Source organism: Seriola aureovittata, chromosome 1 (genome assembly GCF_021018895.1).
Source record: "Seriola aureovittata isolate HTS-2021-v1 ecotype China chromosome 1, ASM2101889v1, whole genome shotgun sequence".
NCBI lineage: Eukaryota > Metazoa > Chordata > Actinopteri > Carangiformes > Carangidae > Seriola > Seriola aureovittata.
Window position 1 is genome coordinate 7,911,921 of NC_079364.1, and position 27,707 is coordinate 7,939,627.

General features: G+C 42.7%; 1 protein-coding gene across 15 annotated transcripts in view; it reads right to left on the reverse strand.

The window, feature by feature from the left end:
• neo1a (neogenin 1a) overlaps positions 1–27,707 on the reverse strand; it is a 155,466-nt gene that overhangs the window by 86,733 nt on the left and 41,026 nt on the right. For all 15 annotated transcript variants that reach the window (XM_056366464.1, XM_056366621.1, XM_056366539.1 and 12 more), the window contains exon 2: positions 13,627–13,947. In XM_056366464.1, coding sequence (XP_056222439.1) covers positions 13,627–13,947 — 321 coding nt within the window. The remainder of the gene's footprint in view (positions 1–13,626; positions 13,948–27,707) is intronic.

The window sequence follows — 27,707 nt, forward strand, 5'->3', positions numbered from 1 at the left end:
GATCATATCAGGAATAGTGAGGAAGACAAAGTAACAATGAAGGCAATCTAATCAATCACTCAACCATAATGGAAAAGGATGCAACAGATCTCCAGAACACCTGGACGGCCTGACAGTGTGGCATTAGCAATTACTCCAGTCCATCTGCAGCGCGCTGCCTTCAAAGGGAGCAGATGCTATGCCGACTGCCTCCAAACAAAATCAACCTCTGATGAGTCTTAATTGTATATATATGTGGGAATTTGCGTGCCTCCACATTGTGTTGTCCAACATGGGGAAAAAGAAAACATCCCAAGTAAGATAATACGTTTCTGTCTGCACTCGTGTAATCCTTGTTTCACTGATACAAATTGCTAGGCATATTTTCATACTTTAAGCGCAAGGCTCCACAATCCCCTCGCCTCGAAAAAGATTTAATACATATATCCCTAACATCAAAGACAAATTCCTTGACGCAATAGCTGCATCCAAGCTTGCCTTATGTTCCCTTGGTTGTAAATGTAGCAGGAATTGAAACCCGAGTGTTAAAATGCTGAGCCGAGGTGCAACGAACGAAGCTGACGGGTGAGGTGGAGGCAGGATAAAAGGAAATGTGTTGGCAGTGTGTAGAATGGAAGACATGTTGTAGTGCTGTTTTGCCACTCCTGGCTGTGTGTGTGTGTGTGTGTGTGTGTGTGTGTGTGTGTGTTTGTGTATGTGAATAAACAATAGCAGAGATACTTATCACTGACCTTGGAGCACAAGATATTCTACAGCTTGGAAGAATGCACACACACCACATCCCCTGCAGCAGGATGCAGTCAGTTGTACAAAAGGCAATTCCATAATACGACACATCAACACTAACAGCAGGGAGCCTCTATGCAAACACTGCAGGTCTTTATTTATTTATTTAAAAAAAAAAAAAAAAAAATCATCAATCAAGTCTCATCAGATACAACTCAGTGAGTCAAATGTCTCTACGCCTGCCCTGAAATCATGCATGTGCACACTCACACATACACACAACGCTGAATCTGACACCTCCACAGCTTGCATCCACCAATCAAAAAGCCGTGAAGGCGCTGCATGGTGTGGAGAGAAGAAGAGGTCTGAACACCCTCCCCAGGGTCCTCACACACAGAGTTCAGGGCAGCTCAGTCAAGGGAGGATCCACTCATACACACTGATGATCACTTTCATAGTTTCTTTTACATTCCCTGCATAGCTGAATTGCTCATTGGAGTGACATATCCCCTTTTCTTGCTTTTCCACCTTCCTTGTTTATCACACTCTCTCCGTTTTCACACTTCGCTCTTGCTCACACAAGCCTTGACTGCATCACACATGTCATGCCCCCCTGCACATAAAGGCAGAGCCAGTGTTCAAGCAGGCTTGAACAGGCTCCAACAGCTCCCCAAACAGTCTTCATTCCAGATGAAGAACACGTAAGGTGCCCCGTTCTTTCACAGCTTTTATTTTCATCTCTGCAATGCAAAGGAATACTTGGCAAGCACTACCCATCCATCCTGCACCCTCAAAACCTCCTTTTTTCCCCCTTCTCACGTTTGCTCTGAGTGACACTGTGTGAGGAATGCAGACTGTCACTCTTCGGCTAAAAGCAACAAAATAAATGCAAATGATCTTTCCATTAAGGACTGCCGAGCAAAATGTGGACGTTCGTCAGTTTGTTAGCTACAAAAGAAAAAATATCAATGAATCTACTATAATTAAGGGAAATGGGGAACTGGGGTGGGGTGGGGTGGGGTGAGGTTGGGCGGGGGTGGGGGGTGGGAGGGGGGGTTAATTCTTCCTATTTTTCCACCAGCATAAAAAAGCATTTAGGAGAAAGTGAAATCCAGTCAGCTGGAAGACAGAGCGTGGGATATGAATTGAGTGGGAGCGCAGGCAAATGCTTTTTCGAGGTGTCACCTCTCACACCTTGAGCTTGCCCCTGTCAGCGCAAGCCACCCTTTCTGCTGCCATCATAATGCCATCCATGTTTATGGAAACCTGCTCAGATGGTGCAAAAAAAAAAGAAAAAAAGGGAGAGAAAAAAAAAAGAAAGTCAATCCATAAATAAAGCTGGTCTCTGAAGCATTACAGAAAAAACACCAAGATGCTCACCAACTGAGCACTTTGCACTTTTCTCCAGCACACTCCATCTGTGCCCATGGTGAGGCGTTTCTTTCAGCGCGGAATTCGCAATGAAACACTCACGGTTACACCATATTTCTGCCTCCTCAGCACAAGCCAAGTAAGAGTAAAATATGCATTTCAAACATATTTTATTTACATCTAGAGTAGCAAAAATCAAATCCCTCTTCTGTCACCCTGGAATCACACATTTTACTCACAAAACAAAATTCACAACATTTCAAAGGATATCAAATTAAAAAATAAGATATGCTTTCCATCATCTTGTGACAGCGCTTCAGAATTCAACCAAAAACAGGAGGACTTGGAGGCAAAGAGGCTCATGAGAACATCGATATCAGAATGATTTTTCCTAGAGCTATTCTCTGTAAAATCTTTTCATAGAACAGATGTCAAGATAAGTGGCCTTGAATATCAAAAAGTCTACCTGGACCGCATCGTTCTAGAATAAAAACTTTACCTACTCAGTCTCACTTTTTCTGCCCACCCCTTGAGTCTGATGAATACAGAGGTGCATTTGAAAAGATTTCCCTCAGGCATGAAGAGCCATCAAAAAAAGAGTCAACTCTCTTTCAAGGTTCAAAAGCTCTATGGAGCCCAATTTAGCTTTGAAACATGGAGACTTTTTAATATGAAAACCCAAAACTGCCTCATGCATGCTCACTCGGACCGGTATTGGGAGATGAAAGGGCGATGCGGCTGAGTACACTGGTCCGTCACAGCGTAGTTATTTCTATCTATAGAACCACAAGGGAAGAGACATGGACAGTGAATGTCAATGAGAGAGGCAGTGATAAACAAAGTGCAGCCTTGCCTCTTTTTTATGCAGATTGAGGGAAGCTGCAAGAGTGATGGATTGTCTGCTACAAAAACTTTTCAGGAAGTAAAACTCTCTACACAAGGCAGCTTTTTTTTTTTTTTTTTATACTTTATTGTGAACTTATTGTGCCATGTACATCCATCCTGATAGGTCTGCATAAGGAGAACGTTCTCCTCATTTCATAGCATCTTTTTTTTCTAATTGACGTGCTAAGATTGAACATTTACTGTGGAAAAGTACCAGAAGTGACAAAAGTAGCGTGGAAAACACGTAGCCTCTTTTTCCCTTTAAGTAATTATTGGCATTCCAGAACAAAACACTGCTTTCCCATCAACCTAAAATTAAATATATCAAAAGTTCAGAATTAAGTTATTTGGTTGTTGAGTTCTGCTCGCTGCAGTGGAAACTCACTCTCCTTCAGGGCATGTGTTCTAGCCTGGTGTTCTTTTTTAATGCAGAGCTACTCATTGAGTGCATGGTACATTCCTGTTCCCTGCCAAAACACAAGAACACAAGCATCATTACCATGCAATTGTGCTCAGGACTGAATAACAAGAATCCAGGCCCTGTAGATAGGAAAGTTTGTGGGAGCAGTGAAATACTGACTAATGGCTTGCGTTTAAAGAACTGCAAGTTGCAGATGATGCGTGTGTGCACAGTTCCTAATTTTGACTTGTTAGACTGATGCGTTTGTGTGTTCGGTCCCGGTTGTTTAGTCCACTTGATTGTTGTGAAGGATAGGGGCTTAGATCTGCTGTTTAACATGATCAACACCACATCTGAAAAACTGCTTAATTTGCTGCATCACTTAAGCGAAAAATATAAGAAATGTGTCAAGTTCTGTCTCAGGAGGCTTCGACATATATTTGAACTAAATCCCACATACAACTGTAGCTGGTGAGGGGGTGATTCAAAATTGCATGAGACCCCAAAATTATGCTTCTCATGCACAAGTAGATATTTAGAGCAGATGGTGGCAAGACATCTATAAAAGACAAAACACTCAAGCTGATTAACATGTCACACTAGCAGCCAAACTCTCACTGATGCCATGATTCTATCCTTTGGGTCTGAAGTGAAAGCGAGAGCATTTAAGGGAAATCTCTGAGGTTCGTGTGGAGAGCCTTGAGCAGTAAAGAGTCATCACTGATGTGCAGATGCCTCACACACATTGTGAGATATACTACATACAGCTATGGATAGAAGTTCAGGCGGTGTGGGGGAGCTGAGGTGTGGTGTGGGGGAGCGGTGGCCTTGAAAACACAGAGGAGAAGAGCAAGTTAGGGAAGTCATTATGCACAGAGAGTTTATCTTCATCTGCTGACTGCAGCAGTCAATTATCACTCTCATTAATTTGCACCAGCCAGAGCATGGTGCAGAAACCGGCTGAATATGGTCCGAGTTCAATGGGACAGTACACTTGAATTTGAAATTCTAAATACAGCTTCATTGTAGTGAAGAAAATGTCTCCTGGTATTTGGATTCTTTTTTCACTCTCTGAGCAGTACACAGTCTGGCACAGGCACTGTGACAAACTCCATCTGAATCTTCAAATCTCTGAAGATATTCTTGCATCACATGAAACAGCATTAAAGACTTCATTTTAATGGGGAATCAGCCAATTTTTTTTATCCGTATCCACTTAACTGGTGCCTTAATGATAACCTTGCTCACAGCACAGGTTAGAGAGGTCTGATACTTTCTATTTCTGGCCCTCCCTTTCTCTAAAAAGTAATGATGATTGCACATGATTGTAGAGCACAACCTTTATATTAACCTTTAAAATAAAGAAATTAAATCCTATATGGTGATTCTCCAGTGTAAAAAGGACACGGCAGAGGCCCCGAGCTTGTGTTGAAGCCGGTAACTTACGTAGAAACAACCTTGCATCGGTGCTCAGCTTTTAATTTACAATCAGAATAAAGCTTCTGTTGAAAGATGACATGTCACACACAGTGGGAGAATTCTAGAAACATACAAAGACAATTAAACGCCTGGGTGTACATTCCCACGCACACACAGAAACGCACACCAGGCACTGAGGTGTCTGGAGAGTAGAGATAGGGCTGTCTCCATCAGACTCTCCACCTACCCAGAGGACCTAATCAGTCAGTGAATACACGTAAAATGGAGGCTGTCATCTACCTTCAGCCCAACAGACTCCCTGTCGACAATTTTCTCCCGCCGTCCTCCAGAGAGAGAGAGAGAGAGAGAGAAAAAGATGGATCTCTCCCTATTGCTCCATCCTCAACCAAAATTTCCCACATCATATTTTCTCAGCCGCGTTGCTCGTCCTGTTTCTGTCTCCTTCACAGCCTCATCTTTGCAGCTGGCTACAACAGCTCAAACACACTTTTTTCTTTTTCTTCTTTTCTTAAACAGCATTTCAGCTCTTTTCCTCTTTCACTACTTGTGCTCCAAGGTTAACTGAATGTTTTTCGTTTTTCAGCTCAGCATATGATTCATGTGCCTCAGTAGAAGTGCAGGGTTTGCAGCAGTCTCTCTCCTCTCTGCTTTTAGCTACAGCCTCTCCTATCTTGTCGCCTCCATCCCTCCTCACATGTGCCGGAGACAGATGGAAATCGGGGTAATGGAACACCACCGTGACCCTGACCCTGCTTCCGGGTTAGAGCCATTCGTCATGGCAACGACCCCGGCACTCAGCAGCAATGCAGCACATAATTGGTCATAAGGGGGAAGCGTCTACACCTGGACATGTGTATATAACTATATGGGCTCTGATAAGGCAATGTCTGCACCAAGGGGCATAATGTGAATGTAAAAATATTGCTTACATTTGGAAACTAACAGGAGATTTGCTGGATTTTGTTTGGGTCGGTTCCAAAGTTCTCCGTCTACACTGGAACACAAAAATTACAGTCTGGTTTTCCTTTTCCTGTTTTACCTGGCAAACAACAAAAATGTCCATTACAGCAATCTTTTGGTAGCAAGTGAGACGGACAGCTGGGTTACTCTACTTGGTCTCAGCAATACAAACCTCCATTCAGCCATCTCCTGCTTCCCACTGTCACTTATGTGATGAAGGGCTTGTTCATTTGTATACTATAGTAGTTTAGGCACCTGGTTGGGTGGCAGGGATTAGCCAATCAGAGCCCTTGTGGTGGATGAGAGAGAAGAGATGCATTGGATATTGTGAAGTTTGCCATCCATAAGTAATTTGGCGCACATGCGCATTCAGAAACATGTAAGTAGAATTGTGTACTATATATTTTCTGTGCCTAGAGTTTCATACTGGTATATATCGGAATCAGCGGTATTAGCTTTAAGTTCACTAGCTGCATGCTAATTTGTAAAACAGTAACAGTAAAGCAGTAAGTTGCCAATTAGCAACTTACCTTCTAGGTTAATGTAATTTATATATAATATATATAAATACAGTATTTATACTATGGTATTAGCATTTGTTATTACTAGTGCTGTTTAATGATTACTTTAGCACTGTCTTGTGTTTGGCTTCTTGTTTTATTGCAGAAACCTCACCTGCTGTTATTAATAAACATAAGTGAAGAGAACATCCAGACGTATCTGCATTCCTGCCGATGCACCACAGTGGTTACATAATCCCAACCGGCTACGCTTTAATACAACTTATATAGTGTTTGTATTGTCACAACGTATTTGCTCTTCATTGGTTCTGTTGTCAACTGAACAAGTATAATGTAGTGATTTGTTCACAGCTGTTATCCAAGTCGTGCAAGAATTGCTGCGATGCTGCGGTGAGACGGCTGATCGAATTACTATTTTATGTTCGTGCAGAGACACCTGTACTGCGCGACAGGCTGTATAAGCATTTAAAATACAGCTTTGCGATACTGTGTTAAAAATTATTCATACACAGCACCTAACTTCGTTTGAGCAGACACACGGTATGTCAAAGATTTTTTAAAACATATTTTACCTCGTCCAAACTACAACTAATGACTAGAGAGGAAGGCTTTGTTAAAGCACAGTTTTTGGGTGTGTGAAATGTCGACTTATTGCGGATGACAAGTGAAAACTGAATTTAGCCAGCCTGGCGAGGACACAGTCAAGACTCACATGCACACACTCACAAACAAAAGATTACTTTTTTTTTTTTTTACGGGAAAACAATGACATGGTTGATGTGTTTCTTTCTGGGAGTTCCATTGAGAAAGAAGGAGATGGTTTTTTTTTGTTGTTTTTGAGATTTATTACTGTTTGTTTGCCATTTTGGCGCTATATGGCTGGGGTGCTGCCACGGTGGAACTGCAAAATGGGTGAGAGAGAGAGCTGTGTGTGTGTGTGTGTGTGCCAGCAGTAGTGTTGGAGCGGTGGAGAGGTCTGAAAGGATAATAAAGAGAAAATGGAGGACTGAGAGCGGTAGTAAAGAAGGTAAAAAGAAAGGACAGGAGGTTGATTCAGTGAGAGAAAGGACAGCGAGTGGGAGACAAAGGAGAGAGAGTGAGAAATGAAAGGAAGACAGAGTAGTAGTAGTAGTAGTGTGAAAAGATCCACTGAATGAGTAGGATGAATGAACACAGCTCAGTCTCGTCAAGCTCAAGAGAACAAGTGCTTGTGAATGGGTAGACATCATCTGACTGAGCTCTATCTCTGTGTGTCGCTGGAACCAGATCAGCATTTAAGATAACAGTTTTTGTTTGCCCTTGGTTGTGTGTGTGTGTGTGTGTGTGTGTGTGTGTTTTATACAGGTTGAGTTTTAGAGCTGCAACAGTCACTCAACTTAACTGATAGTGAGAATAAACATTAGTTGCAGCAGTGCAGTGTTCAGACACAATGGACTAGATCTGCAAAAGAGAACTGATTATTGGCAGAAATCAGGTTAAGGTAGACAATCAGAAAATGGGGTATGAGCATTAAAATAACTGATGCTGATGTTTTTAAGAGTTATATTAAATTTTGGGTTAGCGAATTTTGAACAATTATACAAAAGAAATTGCAAAGTCTTCTTTTTAAATAGTCTGGAATTTTACATCCTGCTGCTGAGGTTTGGAAAAGGACTATTTTACTCACTCACTTGGATGATTTTCATTTCAGTTTTTTGCTGTTTCAGTTGCCCAAGACATCAGGTTTCTATGTCTGTGCTGCCCATGACCCCATAACCAGAAAACTACAACAAGGTTTTCCCGTTTACATGATGTGCCCAGACGTCAGGTAATTGCAGGAAGCTGACATGACGAGGTTGCTTAAGTGCATGTAAACCCACTGATACTGAATACTGTAATTGGCTAATGAAGGAATATCAAGTGTGATATTTCTGAGGTGTAGGTCACTAAGCTAAGATAATACAAGTAAGAGACTGGAGAAGAAGTCTATGATGGTGGAATCTATAGATACAGATTACACTGAGCTAACAAAACAAATTACGCAGGTTATTCACAGTATATATGCGAGTTTGTTAGAGCTGTTACGTAACCATTGAAAAGTTGCCGCATTGAGATAATATGCAATTAAACACCTACACTACTAAATTATAACTGTTCGGGGCATATTAGACGACATATGCATTCATGTTCGCAGCGTTTCCATTTTGCTCCTCTCACTAAAAGAAGTATCCGATTAGTGAGGCTGAATGTGCAGTCATGCTGAAGGAGGCAAACATAAAGAAGCATTTACAGAAAACCTTGTGAACCATAGCAACCCCAGTGCATGTGGATTATTATGATGTTTTATCTCGAATGAATGTCTTTACTTTTTCGATGACATCCATTTAATGTCGTTAACACATAATATTTCAGAAAATGTCAAGATGCCAACTTAATTAATCGACTAAATGTCCAACAAAGTGTCTCCTACTATACCATAAAGGACTTCCTATGCAATAGTGACGAAATCATCCTTTTCCACCCCCCTCCTCCCCCTCCTAAAAAAAAAAAAAAGATTAAAATACATCAAAAAAAAAAAGGATTAAAGATTCTGCCAACACCTCTAAATCCTTCAAAGGGCGTCCGACTCTATCAGACGATGAGCATGCTTAAATATGAGGTGACACACATGACACATGAGTGTTGGTGTTCATTTTACAATTTCTACTATTATGGGGAGGGAGAAATTAGATTTCAGTGAAACATGATATCAAAGCAAAGTGATAAGTGGCTTTGCTTATCTTTCTATACCACAGTAGCCGATAGGTGAGAGGGAAAAAAAAACTGAGGGAAAACAGAGAGGAGCAGATTGGGCAGAAACAGTGGTAAACTAAAACAAAAAGCTGATATATTTCAATAGATAAGTGTCTCATCTACATATGAAGGGGTCGGATAGGAAGCCAAATAAAAGAGAATGCGGGGTAGTGGGGGAGAGATAGAAAAGGCTAAATGAATTCTCCATTTTCTTATTTGGAGGTTTCCCTATTAAGTGGCAGTGAGGTGGAGCTCACCTCAAGCAATTCTTAAGGAGGGCTGAGCTCAAAGTGTGCCGATGGGCGGAGGGACAGCTGTGTGGGAGAGCAGCAGACAGTTAAGATGGGATTTCTCATTACTCGCGTCTCGCTCTGTGTCCTGGCTATCACTGCTGTATACCGCCTCGCTCGCTCTCTGCCCTATAATTTTTCTCCCCCTCCTTTTCTCTTCCACAGACTCAAACTGAATACATAAGATTGGGCCTACAAGGCCACACTCCCCCCTCCCATTATTTTCTCTGAGTCTGCTTGTGTTTCCACAGTATCTGAACAGACCAAGGAAGACTGGATGACAAAGCAGGAGCAAAGAAGAAACGCAAGGCAGAGAGAGATGTGAGCATGTGCACATGAATGTGACTTCAAAGCTGGGCAATTAGGAAAACAATGATTGTCCTAAAAACCAGAATACTTTATTTAAATAACGTTTTGCAGTATATAGTGTAGTTATATAATCACAGATGATAGAAATTAATTATTCATCTCGTCAGACGGTTAATAATAGGTCAATCATTTCAAAAATAATTCTATAGAAAGAGAAATGTGACATCTTGGCGTTGGGCTGAGACAATAATTTTCTTCTCATAACTTATCATTTAATCACAAATGTATGTCAGAAAATACGGTCAGAGCGGTTTCGTAAAATAACACCAAATATTCAATGTACTGTGATAGTGCATTGACGAGAGGAAGCGAATGTTCACACGTGAGGCGTTACAACCAGCGTGCATTTTCACATGACAAAATTATCTGTTGCTCGACTTGACGATTCATCAACTTATCAGTCTAGCGCTACTGCAAAGTGTTAATTTAAACACAGAAAATGATCATTTATTAAACAACTCGTATTATGATTAGAGGACGGGGATTGGTAAAGATTGATCAACATACTGTGGAGCTCAACGTGACTATTTATAAAAGCCATAAAGGAAGGAGTGTTGCAAATAAGAACTACACGTGGCATTAGTCATTTCAGTGTATATTCTACGCTGGTGCTTCCGTTATGAAAAATAAGCATAAACATAATCTCAGTAAGACAGGAGGATAAAGCTGTTAGATCCCGTCCTACTCACTGAATCATATAACGATTACAAATGCATTCTGCGCACATGTGAACGTCACCACAGAAACCTGAAGAGAGCAGGAGCCCTGGTGAGTCGAAGAGGTGAGGTCGAGGAGTGACCCGCCGTGGCTTTGATGGCGATGGCAGCGATGTGTGGAAGTGGACGTGATTCCTTGGGAAGAATGAGCCCCACGTCTCCCGGCAATCAATCCCTGATATTACCTGTGTATTTGTCAGATATGCTCCCTGCCATGCTAGCCACCCGTGACTCATTCCATCATTACATCGGAGAGGTCACGCCCATTCCACCCTCGCCTGCACCATCGTTCCCGGGTCTGATGCCGGCCTAATGGCCTGCTCTCTCTACACCGCAATTAACCTTTTTATTGGCCACCTGCCAGCCAGCTGGAGATACATCAGTGGTTGTGCATGCGTGTGCATGTGTGTAAGTAGAACCCATAAATGCAATAGCTTTATGTGTTCAACACTTGGCGAGTATACGCATGTTCACAATGGCTGGAGCTTTTACGCCATGTGAAAAAGTGTGTGTGTGCGTGTGTGTGTGTGTGTGTGCCTATAACAGCTGACAGTCTTCACCTGCTCCACTCTTTAAGTAGAAACTGATTGAATCTAACATCCCATCATGGTTGACCCAGGTAGATCCTGCTGGCTGTGAGGCTGATAGCAGAACACATCTTGGCAGAGGAACCAAACAAGTCCCTTCTGCATTATACGCCGATGCAGCTGTAGTGACAGGTATTGATGGAGCACCGGGATGGACTGTCTACTGCAGGGTTTTTCCTGCACGGAGAATTGCGATGCGGGCGCCTCCCATCAAATTTCGCGCCGCCTCCAGCTCTTGACAAAACTGATGAGTGTCTTCAGGGAAACCTATATTTTCTAAAAACGTTGCACTTGGTGGACTTCTGTCACTTGTAGCTGCAGTGGCGCTGTAGCATAATCAGCACAGTGCAGCAGGAAAGCTGCCACAGAGGAAGAAAAGAGCTGCAATGTTTCTTAAGAAATGTCCTCCAAAGAGTGTCTGTTTATTCGCTACGACAGGAATGTGTCAGGCGGCAGTGCCCTGATATTTTGTGGCTGTTCTAAAAGGTTAATATTGTTTCTTTTGCATCCCTTAATTAATGTTACATCCCAATCAGCGATGACTTCACGAGGAGGAGAATCATGAGGGCAGGTGAAACAAAGCAGGCATCATTTGATTATTACATGCAGATGAAACATAATAATTCATGTTATTGTCAAGATGTGGTAAATTTGGTCAGGTCTGAAAATGAAGCAAAACCATAAGAAGTGGAAGGGACCAGGGACTGAGGATCAGAGTCAGAGTGCAAGATAGGACGAGGAATCAAGGCGTGGGTGTTCAGGTGACAAGTCATTATTTCAAACTACAAATATTTAAAGGTTGTGCATGATTTTTTATCAATCAGTTGATTATTTTTTCAATTAATCTTTTACTTTTGTCATGAAACGGGGAAAATGTGACATCTCCTGAACTGTTATTCTTTATTGTCCTTTTAGAAATCACTCGGGATTCATTCTAAGTCCTAAAAGAAAAAATGAGTTTGCTTGAGCCAATCGTGTGTGTGCACATGATCAGGATGGCACCACCTCGACCTCACTCTGAGTCAGGAAAGATCCCGCCACTGTCCAGCTATGAGGATGCACACATACACATTAACACATAACACACACAGAACCTCCTGACCTGCGTTTCTTTAGAGTGTCTGACTGAATTACCATGGTGACCATGAGGTCAGGCGGAGTGAGAACAAGCTATGACAACCACACATACAAAGCCAGACATTAATCATCTACGATCACATCAACATCCATTTCATTTGTGTAAAGGCTGAAGTACATTATTTGTACATTAGATCGAGCACATATGCCCTTTCTGTGATGGGTGATGAAAGAAAAATCTTTGCAATCTCCACAATGGAAACGTACTGCCTCATTAATTTGTAATTCAAAAGCCTATGAAAAGCAACAGAGCCAGACAGTAACTTCACACAGGCACTCCAAGGTATCCGAGAGGCTTATACTGTACTATCCCATTGTCAACAAGAGGCCTCTCTCGAGCGTCTTAAAATCTGGCAGAGCACTGCTGAGCTGAAAGCGCACACGGTAAACGCATTCTGCGGCTCCTCCAGCTGCAAATTGAATTTCAGGGCACGGCTTGACTCAAAACACCTAATAATCCCATGTCACTTACTGTTCCCAAACCGAACAAGGTCACATCGTAGGACTAGTAATGAAAAAAAAAAAAACAGACCGTTTTACAAGCATTTATCCAGTAGGGCAACAGGCTCAGGCTTCCAGCAAGGTGAAGGAATTTATAGAAGAGAAAGCACAAACAGCTGAGAAATTCAAGGACAAAAAATAAATAAATGTAAGCAACTAAAGAACCTTTTCACAAATTCATATGTTATGTGGGTGTGCATTTGCAGCATAGCTGTTCCAAAGAAATGGTTAAAGAGATAATAACCCTGAATGCTGTGAGGAAAATCTGCGCTGTGCGATAACACTGTTCAATACTGCGACGATGATATGACAATGAACAAACAAATACTGAAGTTTGCATATACAGTTCCTATGTCTTCCTCTAGCATTGGTGCTAGCTAACCTCACGGTCACCGCCAAACTGACAGGAATGAATCAGAGGGTAGCTGGCAGCTAGCATGGCGCATGCACCCGGGGCTCCATCTGACAAGTCAAATTTCTGGAGGGCTTATGTTGAGGTACGCCATAAAAAAAAAAAACCTTCGTCAATGCAATGTGTAAATAAATTATTTCATCAGTTTGAGTCAGTCATTAATGTTCATGTCACGATGACAATAAAAATTTGATTCATCGCTCAGCACTACTAGGTAACGTAACTTTACCAATTAGAAGATGTGATGAAGGTTATTAGTCTATATGTGTTATTTGTGCTGTGCACTATGCAATTTACAAACCACTTTTATTTCTCACTTAATATTATGACCTTCTTTTACACACATTCACACAGGTATGTTCAATTATTTAAAGGTTAGGACCTGAGAAGAGCTACACCCTTTGCTGGTGAAGTCACTTGAATTATCAAAGCAATTTATCAGGAACTACAGGATGGATTATCAACCATGGTGTTAAAGGAGTACAGGATACGGGAAAAGCGGATCAGCTAACTGAGGTGATAAGTCCGGCAGCACTCACCTGCTACAGAAAGGCGTGCCGTCCGGCTGGAAATGGATCCCAGGTTGTCGATGGTGGCGACGCACTGATAGGTGCCCTCGTCGGGCTTATTGTGCTTCGAGTGGACCACATGGGTGAAGAAGAGCGTGCCATCGGGAAGTATGTGTCGTCTCTCGTCTGAAAGGCTCATGAAGGTGCCGTCTTTCTTCCACTCTATGCGTGCCGGCGTGGCTGCATCGCTGTGGGCCGAGCAGTTGAGCAACGCCGCGCTGCCCCGAATGGCCAGTGTGTCCTGGGGCTCCACTGTGAACCAGAAGGGGATGAAGGGCTGCACTGCTGAACCTGGGAAGGCGACAGGTGGGAAGAACAGGGATCTTAGCTGAATGCTCCACACAGACGCTACGTAATGCTTCAGAACAGGACCACTCACGCCTGAGCAGCTACGATCAATGCATGGAATGAGAATCTTATTAATGTCAAACAACTGATCTATTCCATGTTCACGGCAGCTGATGCTAATGTCGTTATTATTCATCTGATTGTAAGACCAGCTCGTCTGCTTTGCATCAGTGGAATTCAACTGTAAGTGTAAATCTAAAGCTTGCCGCAGATGCTCTCATCTTATAAAAGTGCCATCATGACCTGTTTTGATGAATAACTAGACATAACACTGAGCAAAGTGTGTGTAACTGCTCATACAGATGAGTGCAAATGACTTTTAAAAGAACATTTCTGCATTTATTCTGCAGTAGAAGATACAGAAACAGCTGTAGAACACAGACTAACACTATACAATATGGGGGACTGCTGACAGCTATTTGAGTTCAGCTGCAAGATAAGTGACTGCAAAATCAAATCTCTTCAATAGCACATTTTTTAAAAATCACAAAAAAAAAAATCTGCTGGTGGCTGAAATAAAAGTACACTACAGGACTCCAAGTGCCCCAAACACTCAATGAAATGTTCCCGAAGCAAAACATCTTTTTGTTCATTCTTTCTATTCAGCCACTGTGCCTCAGTCTGTCCCAGAGACTCCGAGAGGCTTTTCATTATGGAACCGCAAGCCTCGCTGGAATTGGACAAGAGGAACTGACAAATTTAACCCAGTCTAGCCTCCCTGGCAAGTTAATATCACGTCTTGCCCTATTATAAGTAGAGGGAGCAGTGAAGGAGTAAACACTTTGGAACATGGTTGCCATTTCCTTTTCTCCTGCATAAATGGTAACATTGCTCTGACATGGATAGTGCCAAAGTCAGAGTAAGTGCAATTGCTTTGTATTTGTCCTCATCCATTATTCAAGCGCTCCCACCCTAAGAGTCACACAGTGGTATTGTTTAGATAAATAACACCAATTATCAGTTCTGCAGGGATGGGGAGAGCTAGAAAAATAATTAAGGAGGTATGAAGGTATTTTAATAATGCAACGAATGGAGTGAAATAAGTGTCTGAATGTTAAATGCAGTTTAAAATATGCCTGCTCCCTTCCATGGAAATGGCAAGTCTCCAGGGGAGAGCGAGGGCAGAAAGAGATCGAGAGAGAGAGAAAAGACAGAAAATGAGAGAGGAAGAGAGATGCTATGTCAGTGGTTGAGCTATTTAACTACTGGGGAGGTAATTTCTCTACCTTGCGGCACCAAGTCCCTAGTGTGAGATCCAAAGAGGGAAGGGATGTAATGCGTGGCCCATTACGGTGGCAATATGGCTGCTTTTCCTCAGTGCACTTAATGCACAAACTATTACAGCAAAACGCTGCAGAAAATGACTGGATTGAATAGATATTTTCCTCTTTCACATTAGGGAATGAATGTAAGACAACACAACATTACAACTAAGCAGTGCAATCGTCTCCACACTGATTCCCTGATGGAAAACACTAGGGGAGAGAAAGGGGGAAAAGGGCCCTCACTCAGTCTCAATGGACAGTGCCGCAGTCAGTCCGTCTGAAGCATCAAAGCCAGACTGACTTGCAAGGTCCCTTCACCAAAGACAAAAAAAAATTTGAAAAATATCTCGTCATCTTACTCACATCCTCTAATGGCTGCTACAGTTTCATTTTTACAGAAGTTAAGGCATTAAACTGGCAAGTTTCAGATTTTACTGGCAGTAATGTACAGCCAGAGTAAAGTAAAATTTCAGGACACCAAACTTTATTAGATCTGGTGATGCACAAGTGCTCAAACATACAATATTTTATTTTAAGAATCCCTTCAGGCAGAAGTGGATGTGAGATTCAAGTGGATAAACAGCAGTAAGGAATAAAATATGCCGACCTGAGTCAGCCCAACCCATTTTCAAATGTAACTCGCAGCAGTAAAGGAGTGGTTTTAAATTAGACTGGGGTACGCAGCTGATTTCAGGAAATCAATAAATTCAGAGCAGCCCAGTGTATATACTGGGCAGAATGTGACAACCCCAGAAAAAGTATTTTACTGACGGTGTACATGACAGATGGAGAGAGACCAGAGAGGAGTAGCAGTGGGGGGAATTCGTCACTCCTGCAGACCAGAGGCACCATGGCATGCTTAATCATCTCTGCTTTACGCTGCTGGAACAGTGGGTGTGTGTGGGCTGGGCAGAGCTTCCAGGCCCAAGCCTGGCTCTTTTCCAGTCAAAAGACCATCTTCAGCCGCTCTCTATCTGTGGAGAAAAACTGAATGGGCTAGAAGGTCCTGCGGCATCGTATCAGAGCCAAAACAGCCGCCTTTAGCAGCTTTTTATCCCCATCGTAGGAGCTGTAGGGGAGGGCTTAGCTTCAGCTCTACTGTTGGACAAAATGGCGAACCATCTGCTTTCAGTAGCACACACAACATCCACTGTCGGCAGAGCAGGGCAGGGGGAGAAGATTGGACTGGAGATTGTGATAAACCAGGGGGGTAAGAGGGGCTGGTGGCAGGCTAAGGGGCTGTTTTGTTCTCAACTAAACTTACTTTCTTTTTCACTACATCCACAGTATCTCCACCTGAATCATTTGTCTGAAAACTCTATCAATGCCACCAGCACCAGTCAAGCTGCAGACAGATAAACACACACACACTGACGGACAAGCAAAACAAAACACTGATGCAACTGGTAGTGGCCAAAGTCCAAACTCCAATAACATAATAAGGCGGGACAGTATGATCAATGCTGGACCCACTATGTGCAGACAAACAGCAAAAAATCGGCTACAAAATTGCTGACCAATTCTTTGCATTATCATTTTTGAGGCATTTAGAAACAGGAAATGGTAACAAAAGCTTCAGAGAATAAATTCAGCCATGAACTTAAACCGAGCTGCAAGATCTTCTCCTTTATAAGGCAACTGAAAAGAATTCAGTCAAGATTTAATTTCCTTGAAATTGGCTCAGATAATTTTGAGAAAATTAGGTATAATGGGCAAGGCAGCGAAGCAAAGTTTTGACTAAAACCTTCTAGGGTCCTTTAGGAAAAATAACAAAGCTCAAATAGCAACAACAGGCCTCAGAAAATCAACCGTAATTTTCAAGAAGGTAAGAAAAAAGCTGGAGAACTGTGCATGAAGTTGTAGTTAAACATCTTAGCAGGAAGCAATGATCTTAATCTACAGCTTTTGATTAAAACTAAAAACTAGAGACGAGCTTCAATTTTTATCAACACTGAGGAAAAGTTCACTTTTAGCCACTAACAAGGTTGTGAGTTGCAGGCCTGGAAAAAATGTGTAATGAACAGGCACAGAACGAGCTGTGTTCTCTCTTGATGTATTCTGAGGAGCTCATTGACAGAAAACTCAACAGTGCACATGTTCCCCATACATCATCAAAGGGCAGGGAGCGTATCTAACCAAGCCCTGCTGAAACACAACATAATGAGGAGGAGGAGAGGAGATGAATTTTATAACAATAGGGAATTCTGACTCTAGTGCAGAAACTTAATCTGTCTTGTAATGTATTCATCAGCGACATGCATGGGTCCAGATAACTTTAGTAAGTAACATGAAGTCCCCGGGACTAAAATTAATTTTCCCTTAAATGTTTCTTACAAGTTGCAAAGGAGAACACACACATCCTTATGCCAGAATTCATTAGTGCTGAAACACTGCAGGCTTTTAACAACACGGCTGCAGAGTTAAAGAAGGAAGTGTCAGAAACCACATTACAGTGTGGGAAGTCTAATCCATTCAGGCCCAGCAGTGTGGGAGCCCCCCCGTTTGTCTTTGAAAAATAGGAACCTCCATACCAGGCAACCAGTGAGAACGAGGGAGCAGAGAGCAAGGGGCTAGAAAATGAGGTTGTCTGTTTGATAAGTATGGGCTGTTACCGCTGTCCCAAATCCACTTTGCTCAGCAGTCATAAAAGGTTTGGGAGCCCAGTTTAAGGTGGTGCCCCGATATGCTGCCTTGGCTCCCTCACTCCCAGTTCCCACCCCTTGCTCTCAGATGAGAGAGAGAATGGAGACACGGAACTAGCGCTGGATTTCCCATCTTGGTAAAAGTAAGTTTTTATAGGTTACAGAGCTTACTGTCAAGGTGACGTGTGTGTGTGTGTGTGTGTGTGTGTGTGTGTGTGTGTGTGTGAATTCAGGTAATGTGTTCACAGACTGTAGGCCACAATGCCAATATCTCTTTGCTCGAGGGTTTGGAAAGTGAATCGAGTCTACAGCAGCGATCTCATGTCTGTGACACGAATCGAGGACAGGAATGCAGCACCAACGAGAATTCAGTGCCAACACATCTACAGTTTACGATTCCTGCAGCGGATTAGAGTGGAAGTCTCGACTGCCTCTTTAAACAGAGATCCTGCTATACTGTTGTTAAGAAGACCCTCCACACCCTTGTTTACACTGAATCACACAAAGCCGGCAGCGTCTTCATCTGCACCTCCATGCTAGCTCTCGCTTTTTTTTTTGCAGTGACGCTGATCCAGCTCTGTGACTTCCTCCACTGCCAGCTTAAACAACAACAATAAAGGCGCAACATTCCCGCCTTGAACAGGTTGCACATAAAGGGGCTAATGTTAGGAGTAATATCCCAGAGAAGGCAGTAAAGAGTGGGTGAGAGTCTGCTCTTCACACAAAGACCCCCTTTTCTCTCCCTATTCTACCCTTGGCTCAGCAGGAAGCCTCCTCCCTCATTGACTCACCATCTGAGAGCGGCCATATTGACTACTCTCTTTATTGAGCTGCTCTTGAGACAGAGCAGACCACTCTCAAAACCGGTCATATTTTCAACAACAAAGGCCCTTCTGTGGTACAGACTTCAGCACAAGGAAATCCTGGACATCCTGAAAAGTAAACACGCTTGACAGGCATTTACAACTGGAACATAGTAATTACACTTTAAAAGACTAAAGGGTAAAATAGATATTAGTTCTTGTTGATATAACGACGTACAGGTACGAATCTGATTTTCACACTTTGCTCTGTATTCCTTATATCGTGTCTCTAGATCTGTGAGTTTTAAGGCCTTTACAAAGGAAACAACAAGCCAAGAGTAAAAAATCATTAACAGCACTTCCAGGATAAATGGAAACCTTTCACGCAGGTAAAGATAGAGGCGGGGGAAAGGCACTTTGTAATGAACCTGAGCACTTCATTCACCGAGCTGCTGCCTCTCCGTTATTTCCATCCCTCCACTGTTTGTCCTTCCACCCTCAGCGTCAGGGTCGCTTTAATGACACTAATGGAAATAGTTGTCTCCGCTTCCCTCCCACACTTCCCCGCTCTCCATCCCTCACTATCTCTTTTTTTCTTCTTCTGCAGAATCCTTCATCCACCTCCCATCTCTCCAAACTCCCTCCTAAAGCCCATCTGTCACGGAGTACCACCTCAGGGAAATAACAATGATCTTGAGACCAAATGTAGAGGGACGAGGTGTCTGGTGAGCTGCAGCCGACTTTGCTTTATTTGAGACGCGTATCTGTTTAGGGAAAGAAAAGAAAGACGTGCCCTTTTCTAATCAAAGGACGAGTACAAAGGTCTCTTCAAAGATTCTATAATGGAGCGGCTGTGAGTGAAGGTGGCTAAGCTTACTTCCTTTCATTTTGTTAAAATTGAAATTTGGGCACTTGACATGAACAGCAGTGAAGACTTGAGCGGAGACACCTGTTATCATTAGCGGGTAATAGAAAAGAAAGGCGAAGGGGGCAGATTCATTAAGACAGATTAGCGTTTTCAATTCTAAGAAAGACGTTTCTTTCTTCAAATGACTTCTGAGGATTTCTGGCCTTCACACACCTGAGAGAAGACCTGGCTGGAGGAAGAACATTAAAAGGGTCACAAGGACAAAATGAAGTACAGGAGAGGCTGGATGACACAGGTATTCTCTTTTCCGATTAGTAACAGAACTCTGTCAGAGTTAATGTGGCCACTCAAGTCTCCTTTTAAGAGTCGATGCCAGGAGCAATGCCAGACGTGCCTGAAGGAGGTAGCTGCGATAAGGGACGCCACAACCCACAGATTCTGGTATTCTCGGTGTTCCCCGCAGCAGCTGATGAAAATAAGGGTTGAGGCCAAGCCATAAAGGGATGGACAAAATGACTGGGGCGCCTAGTGCACACTGGCTGTCTTGAGCTGGCACCCACTCAACTGGCAGATTAAAAGAGGAAAGGATCCAATTTTTTCTCTGTCATCCTGTCTGCTCCCTGCCATTGTGAAACTCTGGAGGCACGGAGAAAACATGACAGGGTCAGAGGCGGAGCCGGGTCACTGCAACAACATCAGCTTTGGATGTACTGAATGCTGCCAGAAAATGTCATTCTAATACAAACATCAGTCTCTTTTTAATCAGATGAAGAAATAAGATCTTACTCGAATGATTCGCCGGTTAATAGGATTAGCAAATGCTTTGAGTGCAAGAGTGCAGCAAAATGTCCAATACGCAGACTCTGACTGGGGGATTTATTCTCTGTGTTGGTGTACGCCTTTGCACCCTGTATTTATAATAACGGTGACAAGCAATGGTATAACAGTAATCAAGAAGCACCTAATCGCTCTTTCCCAATAACCACACACACTGACCTCTATTTCCCTGTTCTGCAACGAGAGGCTCACGAAAACTGTTGATCAAGCTAAAAATATTCAACTGTTGGTCGGGCAGCATAAACAATCTGAGGACATCGCTTTCTGAAAGTTTTCTATTCTGCAATTGTCATTGTTTCATGGATTTCATGGACTCAACGACGAATCAAAAAACCGATCACTGTAAGTATTGCAAAAAAAAAGAAAAAAAAAATAGTAATAGTTGAAGCACTTGACAGAATAAGACCAAAGCTCCATCGTCACTGGACGGAACCCGTGAAGAACCCACAGCGTCTTACAAAATCTGGTCAAAACCAATTTTGAATAAGTCAAAAGCCACGACTGGGGATTACAATTAGAGGGATTGTTTCACTTTTGGTGACTTGTGCCACTTTTCTTATATCACTGCATGCAGTTCAAAGAGCATGCTGGACCGAGAGCAAACGGCTCCTCTGAAAAGTGGGGAAATAGCCGCGCCACGCTAAGTGATTCATGCCTTGCATTCATTAGCGTAGCATTAATTTTTCATCAACGTTTACAACAATTACATTTGGAACCCGTGTTTCTGAAATATGCATACTTGAATTCTTGCACCATCCCCCTGCACGTAAAGAGAGTGTAATCAAAATGTGTTCTTAATAATGAAATTAGTGACTTCACAACTGCATAACTCTTAATTAAACTTGATCCCACTGACACTTAGTAATTGGGCTAAGCAAGGCGCCTGTCCCTGTTCGACATGCCATTAAAACTGCAGTGATGTAACGCTATACGTGCGTTTGTCCTCCCGGGAAAGTGGTAACATTTCCCCCAAAAGCAAACTGTCATCTGATTAAACATAAAACATACAAAAACGTAAACATTTAAACGTTAGCAAATTCTGAATACACCTCTTTAGAAAGGTATCGTGGGAAACAAACGATAAATAAATAAATAAAACTGAATGATTTAGTAAACAAACATTACATAATGTATGATGACCACCAAAGTGTTTGAAATAATTTATCTAAATGACACTGGCACATTTCATCATTTTGAGTGAGACTGGCCACAAACACGTGGATACACCAAAGCAGGGAGAGGCAGAGAATACTTGTAGAATGCAAGACAGATCCTCCAACAGATGAGAGAGTTTGAAGGGGAGACAGACATCCAGGAGGGATTGGGCAGACGGGGAAACCTCTCTCACCTCCCCCGGTTGTGATAATTAACCAGCACTGATTGAGGCTCGAATTCCCCCTCTTATCAGCCTCCCCATGGGCCCACGATGAAGGATTGGCCCGCTGAGACGACAGCAACACAGTCGGGCGTACTGTGAGAGCTGGTTTAGAGACGGTGAGAGGTACAGTGCGAGAGGACGTCAAAAACACCGCCTCACGCTGAATAATTGGAAGGCAAAATAGCAAGAAGCAGCATGTTTCTTGGGTTAAAATGGGTACCCACAGAGCAGCCAGACTAAAGGTTAAAACCATCACTTAATGTCAGGATTTGAGAATTGGACTAACCTTTTCTGGTTGTTGGAAAGACTGTTAAAATAAATCTCAGATGCCGGCATCTGCTGTTGTCGAGTAAAATGCTCTTTAAAATGAACTCTCAGGTGCTGAGACAAACTACACACTTAAAATACTACCAGAAAACAACATAGTACTACATTGCAATTTGAACCATGGGGGTTCCAGTCCCTAAAGATGATGAAGAATGGAAATGCATATGTCCCTTTGACCCACTAAACATTACAGCATTGTTCAAACAAACCACCAATCTGACATGGAGAGACAGAACTGCTTTGCATGTTTAACAAAGAGATTTGCTATGCAAGATGTCCATATGATACAGTGATAAAACTGAAGTGACAATGCTGATATATGGAATAAACGCCCCGATTTGCTCTAGACCTTGTGACTTTAGATGTTTTCGGTTAGCATGCGCGGACGGGTAATCTGATACGGTCGTAAAATCAGCCAGCGGTGCGCAAACATGGCCAGGAAGTAGTTGACATACTGGGGCAGATTGAGCCGAGTTCCTTCTTTCTCCATGAACGACAAAAGATGAGATAGTCATCTGAGACAGGAAAGCACATTCATCTTGCCACCCACCTGCTCCAGCCCATTCCCACTAACCCTGATACTAAAGAAAATCATGTGGCAGTAATGAGATATCCTATAGATTTTTTAATGAAACACAATATTACATTCTCTTGCCCCTGGTTTTCTGCTATCACACTCGGTCATGCAAACACACACACACACACACACACACACACACACATGAAAATCAATATAATCCAGTATGCCTTGCAAAGTCAAACACCCAGCAATTTATCAGCATTGGATTTCAAAGTCTGGGTCTTTGCCTATTTTGTCCTTGACTGCTGTCATTTTGTTGTTTCTGTGCCTTTATTTCAATCACAACAGAAAGGAAAGGGTTGTGTACAGTACAACTTCCCACGCAGAGTAATAACAGTGCAGCATTTCTCATGAAGAGCTGCAGGTAAAAAGTGCAGCGCACATCGGACAAGTCGACTGCAGGTCACATTCAGTTGATCAGTTGATCAGAAGCCCCTTTTACTACAGATTTTCCCATTCAGAAGATCTCCCTCCTTTGGCTCCTTTGCTTGTTTACACTGAACCGAAAACAAGCCGGCATAATGTATGATTTCAGATAGCATGCCGGATTCAGAAGCGTGAGGTGTAACACAACAGTCTTCGGTATCTGTACCACAATCCCACCTGTGCTGCCTTGTCTGTACCTTTTACACAGAGCGGCGAGGCGGCGTAAAGGCGCTACGTTCACGCCTTGAACAGGCTGTATAAAAAAAAAAAAAAAAAAAAAAAAAAGTTGCAAGAGTCTCTGGCTCAGGCTCCTTTGAGTGGTCAAGTGTGGCCAATCTGTTTCTGATAAGCTTGATGCCAATTACCAGCCCCAGACACAAAAACATCTATAAACTATCTCAATTTCTGCGCTTGTTAAGATAAGCATCGGCATGCAAATTCTGCTAATTACAACAAGAAAGCTGAGTCACAGTCACCCCCTTTCAAATTCCCAGTGAACATTTACAGACTATTACACTGGACAATTATTGTCTTTTGAACATAAAAGGAAAGAATTATTTTCCTCTGAAAAAGAAAAAAAAGAAAAAAAAGAAAGAAGTAAAAACCCTCAAAGTCGTTGACATGATGCATTCCCTAACCTTAACCATCACAACTAACCTCAACCCATACACCTAACCTAGACCCATTCTAACCCTTAAACCAAGTCTTTCTGTGACACTAATATATATATATATATATTTATGTTTATGCAGGACTTGCCATCCTTTGCTCTTTTCAGTGTGAGTTGTTTGTAACTTCAAAGTGTCTGGTGAGGAGGTGCTGTTAGCAGGCTGCTGATAAAAGAGCAGCCAGTCGCTGTGTGTTCACGGCGATTTGGAGGAAACCATTTAACACTGGAGAACAGGAGAGATCAAAGCCTTCAAGCCAACACTGGGAGGGAGGCTCAATTACTATTTTACTTGAAACCGAATGTTTCCCGTTCAAAAAAAAAAAAAAAGAAAAGAAAACTTAAGTAACTCTGGACAGAATATCCAGTGCAACTTGCAGAGGCAGGAGCTCAGGAGGGAACGCTGTCTGAAGTCAGTACAGTAATAGTGGTGGAGTTAAGTGTGGTTACAGGGGTTAAGTGTTTGCACCAGGGGCATAGTAAGATTACAAAATGAAGAGGCTGTGTGAGGCATAGAGGGAGGTCTGGAGGTCTCTTAGATATTATTACTGTAGTGTAGAAAACTATCCAGCTCCCTTTGAAATCATGAAAGCATCTTTTTTTTTAATGCAACAAGAGTACATCTGCATCCATCCTACTTTCAGCCTATATAAACATACTTAGCCCAGATATTTCAATTTCAAAGCATAAATACCTTTAAAATACATGTTCGTTTTCAATTCAGAGTATTAATCAACATGAAATGCGTTTGTTTACGTTTCCTATCAATTTCCACAACATAAAGTAGAAAAAGATGGAGGAGAGGTGGAAGAATAATTTCGAATCACTACTTTTAGTGCAGAAACAAGTGATTTAACCTGGTTTCTGTTCAAACACAGAACTGAACAGATGTACCAATATTTGAACCGTGTTCGCAAAAATGACCTTTTGGAACCGAAGGGCCTTACGCCATGCCCTTTGGCGGACAGGCAGCGCCGAGGTGACTGGTGTTGAGTGAGTGTGCAGCGCAGAGCTTTCCCAAATCTGCGTTAAGAGCAGAATGATTTGCAGGGAGTTTTTTGCGCTGATGCTTTTCTGTTGATCCCCTCGTTCTTTCTTCCCGCCGCTTGTTTTTCACTCATCAGGTTCTGCTTTTCACGCATTCATTTCCACACAACTCAAGCAATTCTGTTCAACCATTACACTTCTTTGTTTGCACCTTTGTCCCACTGCAACCAGCTCGCTCCACCACCGAGTGTTGAGACCTGTGCCGGTCTCTAAGGGTTTTGTTCACTACGACAAAAGCGCTTGGAGAATGTTGTGACACTGGTGGTATGAATATAGCATAAATATCACTCATGAACAAAACATTGTATCCCTACACATCCTTCCAAAAAATAAGTATCCTTGGTCACAGAGACTGAGTTTGACATAAGTACATGCATGTGACCTGTGTTGATACGCACTTTACACTGCTGCACGACAGGGCCTCTCTTTCTTTTCCCTGCCCAACAGAGACTGAACGCTCATTACGGAGTGAGCTTATCTCTGCCCTCAGCCCTGTCGGCTCGGACAGCAGGAGCTGCCCAGGCTGTTGCGGATGCTAATGTGGATCATATTGCAGGTGAGGAAGAGGCTCAGTGATGTGGCAACAAGACAAAGTAATGGGTTTTTTGTTGTGCAGTCAAGACATCAGGGGGAAAGAAAAGAAAAAAGAATTCTGCAGGACACACCAAGGTGAACGTCACTCACAGTGTGCTTGTGCGTGCATCTCAAAGACAGAAAAAAGGAAGGAGAAAAAAATAATAAATCGACACGTTTGTGTAAGAGAATTATGGCTGTGGCCTCAATCAGTCTGGCTTAGATAAGAGCTGAATGAAAAAAAGAGCCTTCTGTCCCAGCAGCCACAAAAGGATGGCGTGACTCAGTCCCAGTGGGTATCATTTCTCACTGTACAATCGTTTCTGTAACAATATCACAGCACACAATATATGGTGCATGTTCATTCTCAAGCCTGTGCTATCTACATTTACACACAGAATGCGTTTGATGACATGATATTAAAAAAGGCAAAACCGGTAATTGAATTCAGCTGAAAAATGTCACCTTGTCGTCGAAACACTGACAGTGCCTTCGTCTAAGTTACTGAGGTGAAAATAAAAGATGGGGTTGTAGTTATTTGTGTAAATATTCATGAGTATGGTAATTGAAGGGCTCAATCTTCATTTGAGAAGGATTCACTAGTTTTGTCAGTGTTACACCAAGAAAACTAACCAACTAGCTGTGACAGCTGTGGATGTATTTCCAGTTTAATGTTACTGCTTGCATCTCACCACAACTTCGTCAGTGTGTACTTGAAGACTTCTGAATGAAAACAATAGAGAGACGTTACTTGTTTCCTCAGTGGTTGCTCATTTGTCTGCAGCTAGTGTAACATATTATCAGAATCAATTTGGCAACGCGCAGCTGGCAAAACAGTGCTATCTGTGCAATTTCTATTGCATCTCAGAGTCACACAGTTAGATAGATGAATCCCATTTCCTGTACGCTGCCGAATTGTATCTTGGCTCCATTCTGTGATGTGATCACACACACACACACACGTGTGTTTGTGTGTGCGTACAACCAACCACAAAGCAAGAGATTTAGCCCCTCAAAGGGACCCTCCCTCCCCCCCTCCCCCTCCCACCTCTCTGTCTCCATCTATCTGTCCCTCTCACAATAAAAACACAGGAATCAGAGACCATGAGCACTTGACACAGACTCGTCCTGTGGCAGATTTGATCAGAGCACAGCTGAAATTCCCTGTTATCTGTCAGCCAAGGTGTGTAAACAGTCGACCACCAAGCATGACCGGCTTGTGTGTAAGTGTTTACAGTATATCATAGACGCATCAGCAGATGTAATCTCTTCCAGAGCAATCTGGTTCAAGTTACCCCCCACAGGTTCTCACTTCTGAAGCAAACTGCTTCACCAGTACGGCTTGGTTGAAGTTTCATCACTATTGGCTCAAATGTGGCAGTCAAATCTGCCTACTGGACCTCCATATTAAGCTCTCTTATCAATCCTATCGCTGAGGCCTGTATCAGAGGAGAATCAAGAGAAGTTGAGAGGATTTATGTAGTTAATATGCTACATATAGCTTACGTGGTGTAGTGGTCATAAATAATTCACTGGAGAGGTATTAGATAGGGACCTGTGTATCGCTGAAGCAACACTTTTCCGTCATGTTGAGGCTGGCTTGACAGCCTTCTCCCAAATGAAAACTGCAAACTGACATCAGTTGTGAAAACTGCATCAGGAATAGACTTTGAAGTTATGATGAATTGTGTGTATTCAGCTCGAGGTATTGACCCACTCAGCGCACGCAAACTACAAAACATCCCTCCCCAAACAACAAATCATTGAGAAACAACAGTGCTTCCCAGTGATTTCTTACCCACAATCCAGATGTATAATGAGGTATGTTTCTATAAGTGTGTGTGTGTGCGCGTGTGTTCGTCTGTATATCTCAGCCAAGCCAAGCTGCTGAGTAAATAAGCAGCTGAGTGGCAGCAACTGATGAGCAGTAATGATTTGTGTGCAGTGCAGTCTTTCCCCCTGAGGGTTTCATGCACACCCCACCAACCCACCCAGACACCACACCGAAGCGAGAGCTGCAACTAGAGGGGCACTCTGGCCCTGAACCCATCTAATCCTGAGCACGAGAATAAGGCCCCTGTAAATTTGTGTGTGTGTGTGTGTCGGTGTGTGTTTTTCATGGAGCATTGCAGGAGCACCCCCATGAATGTATAAATATACAAGTAGCTGCCGTCCCCGGTCGGCTCTGTGTATATGTGTGTCTGAATATATGCTAGGCTGACAGAGGTTAAATAGAGTACACATCTGCTGGGACATATTTGTTTCAGTGATGCAGATTAGCCATTAGCAA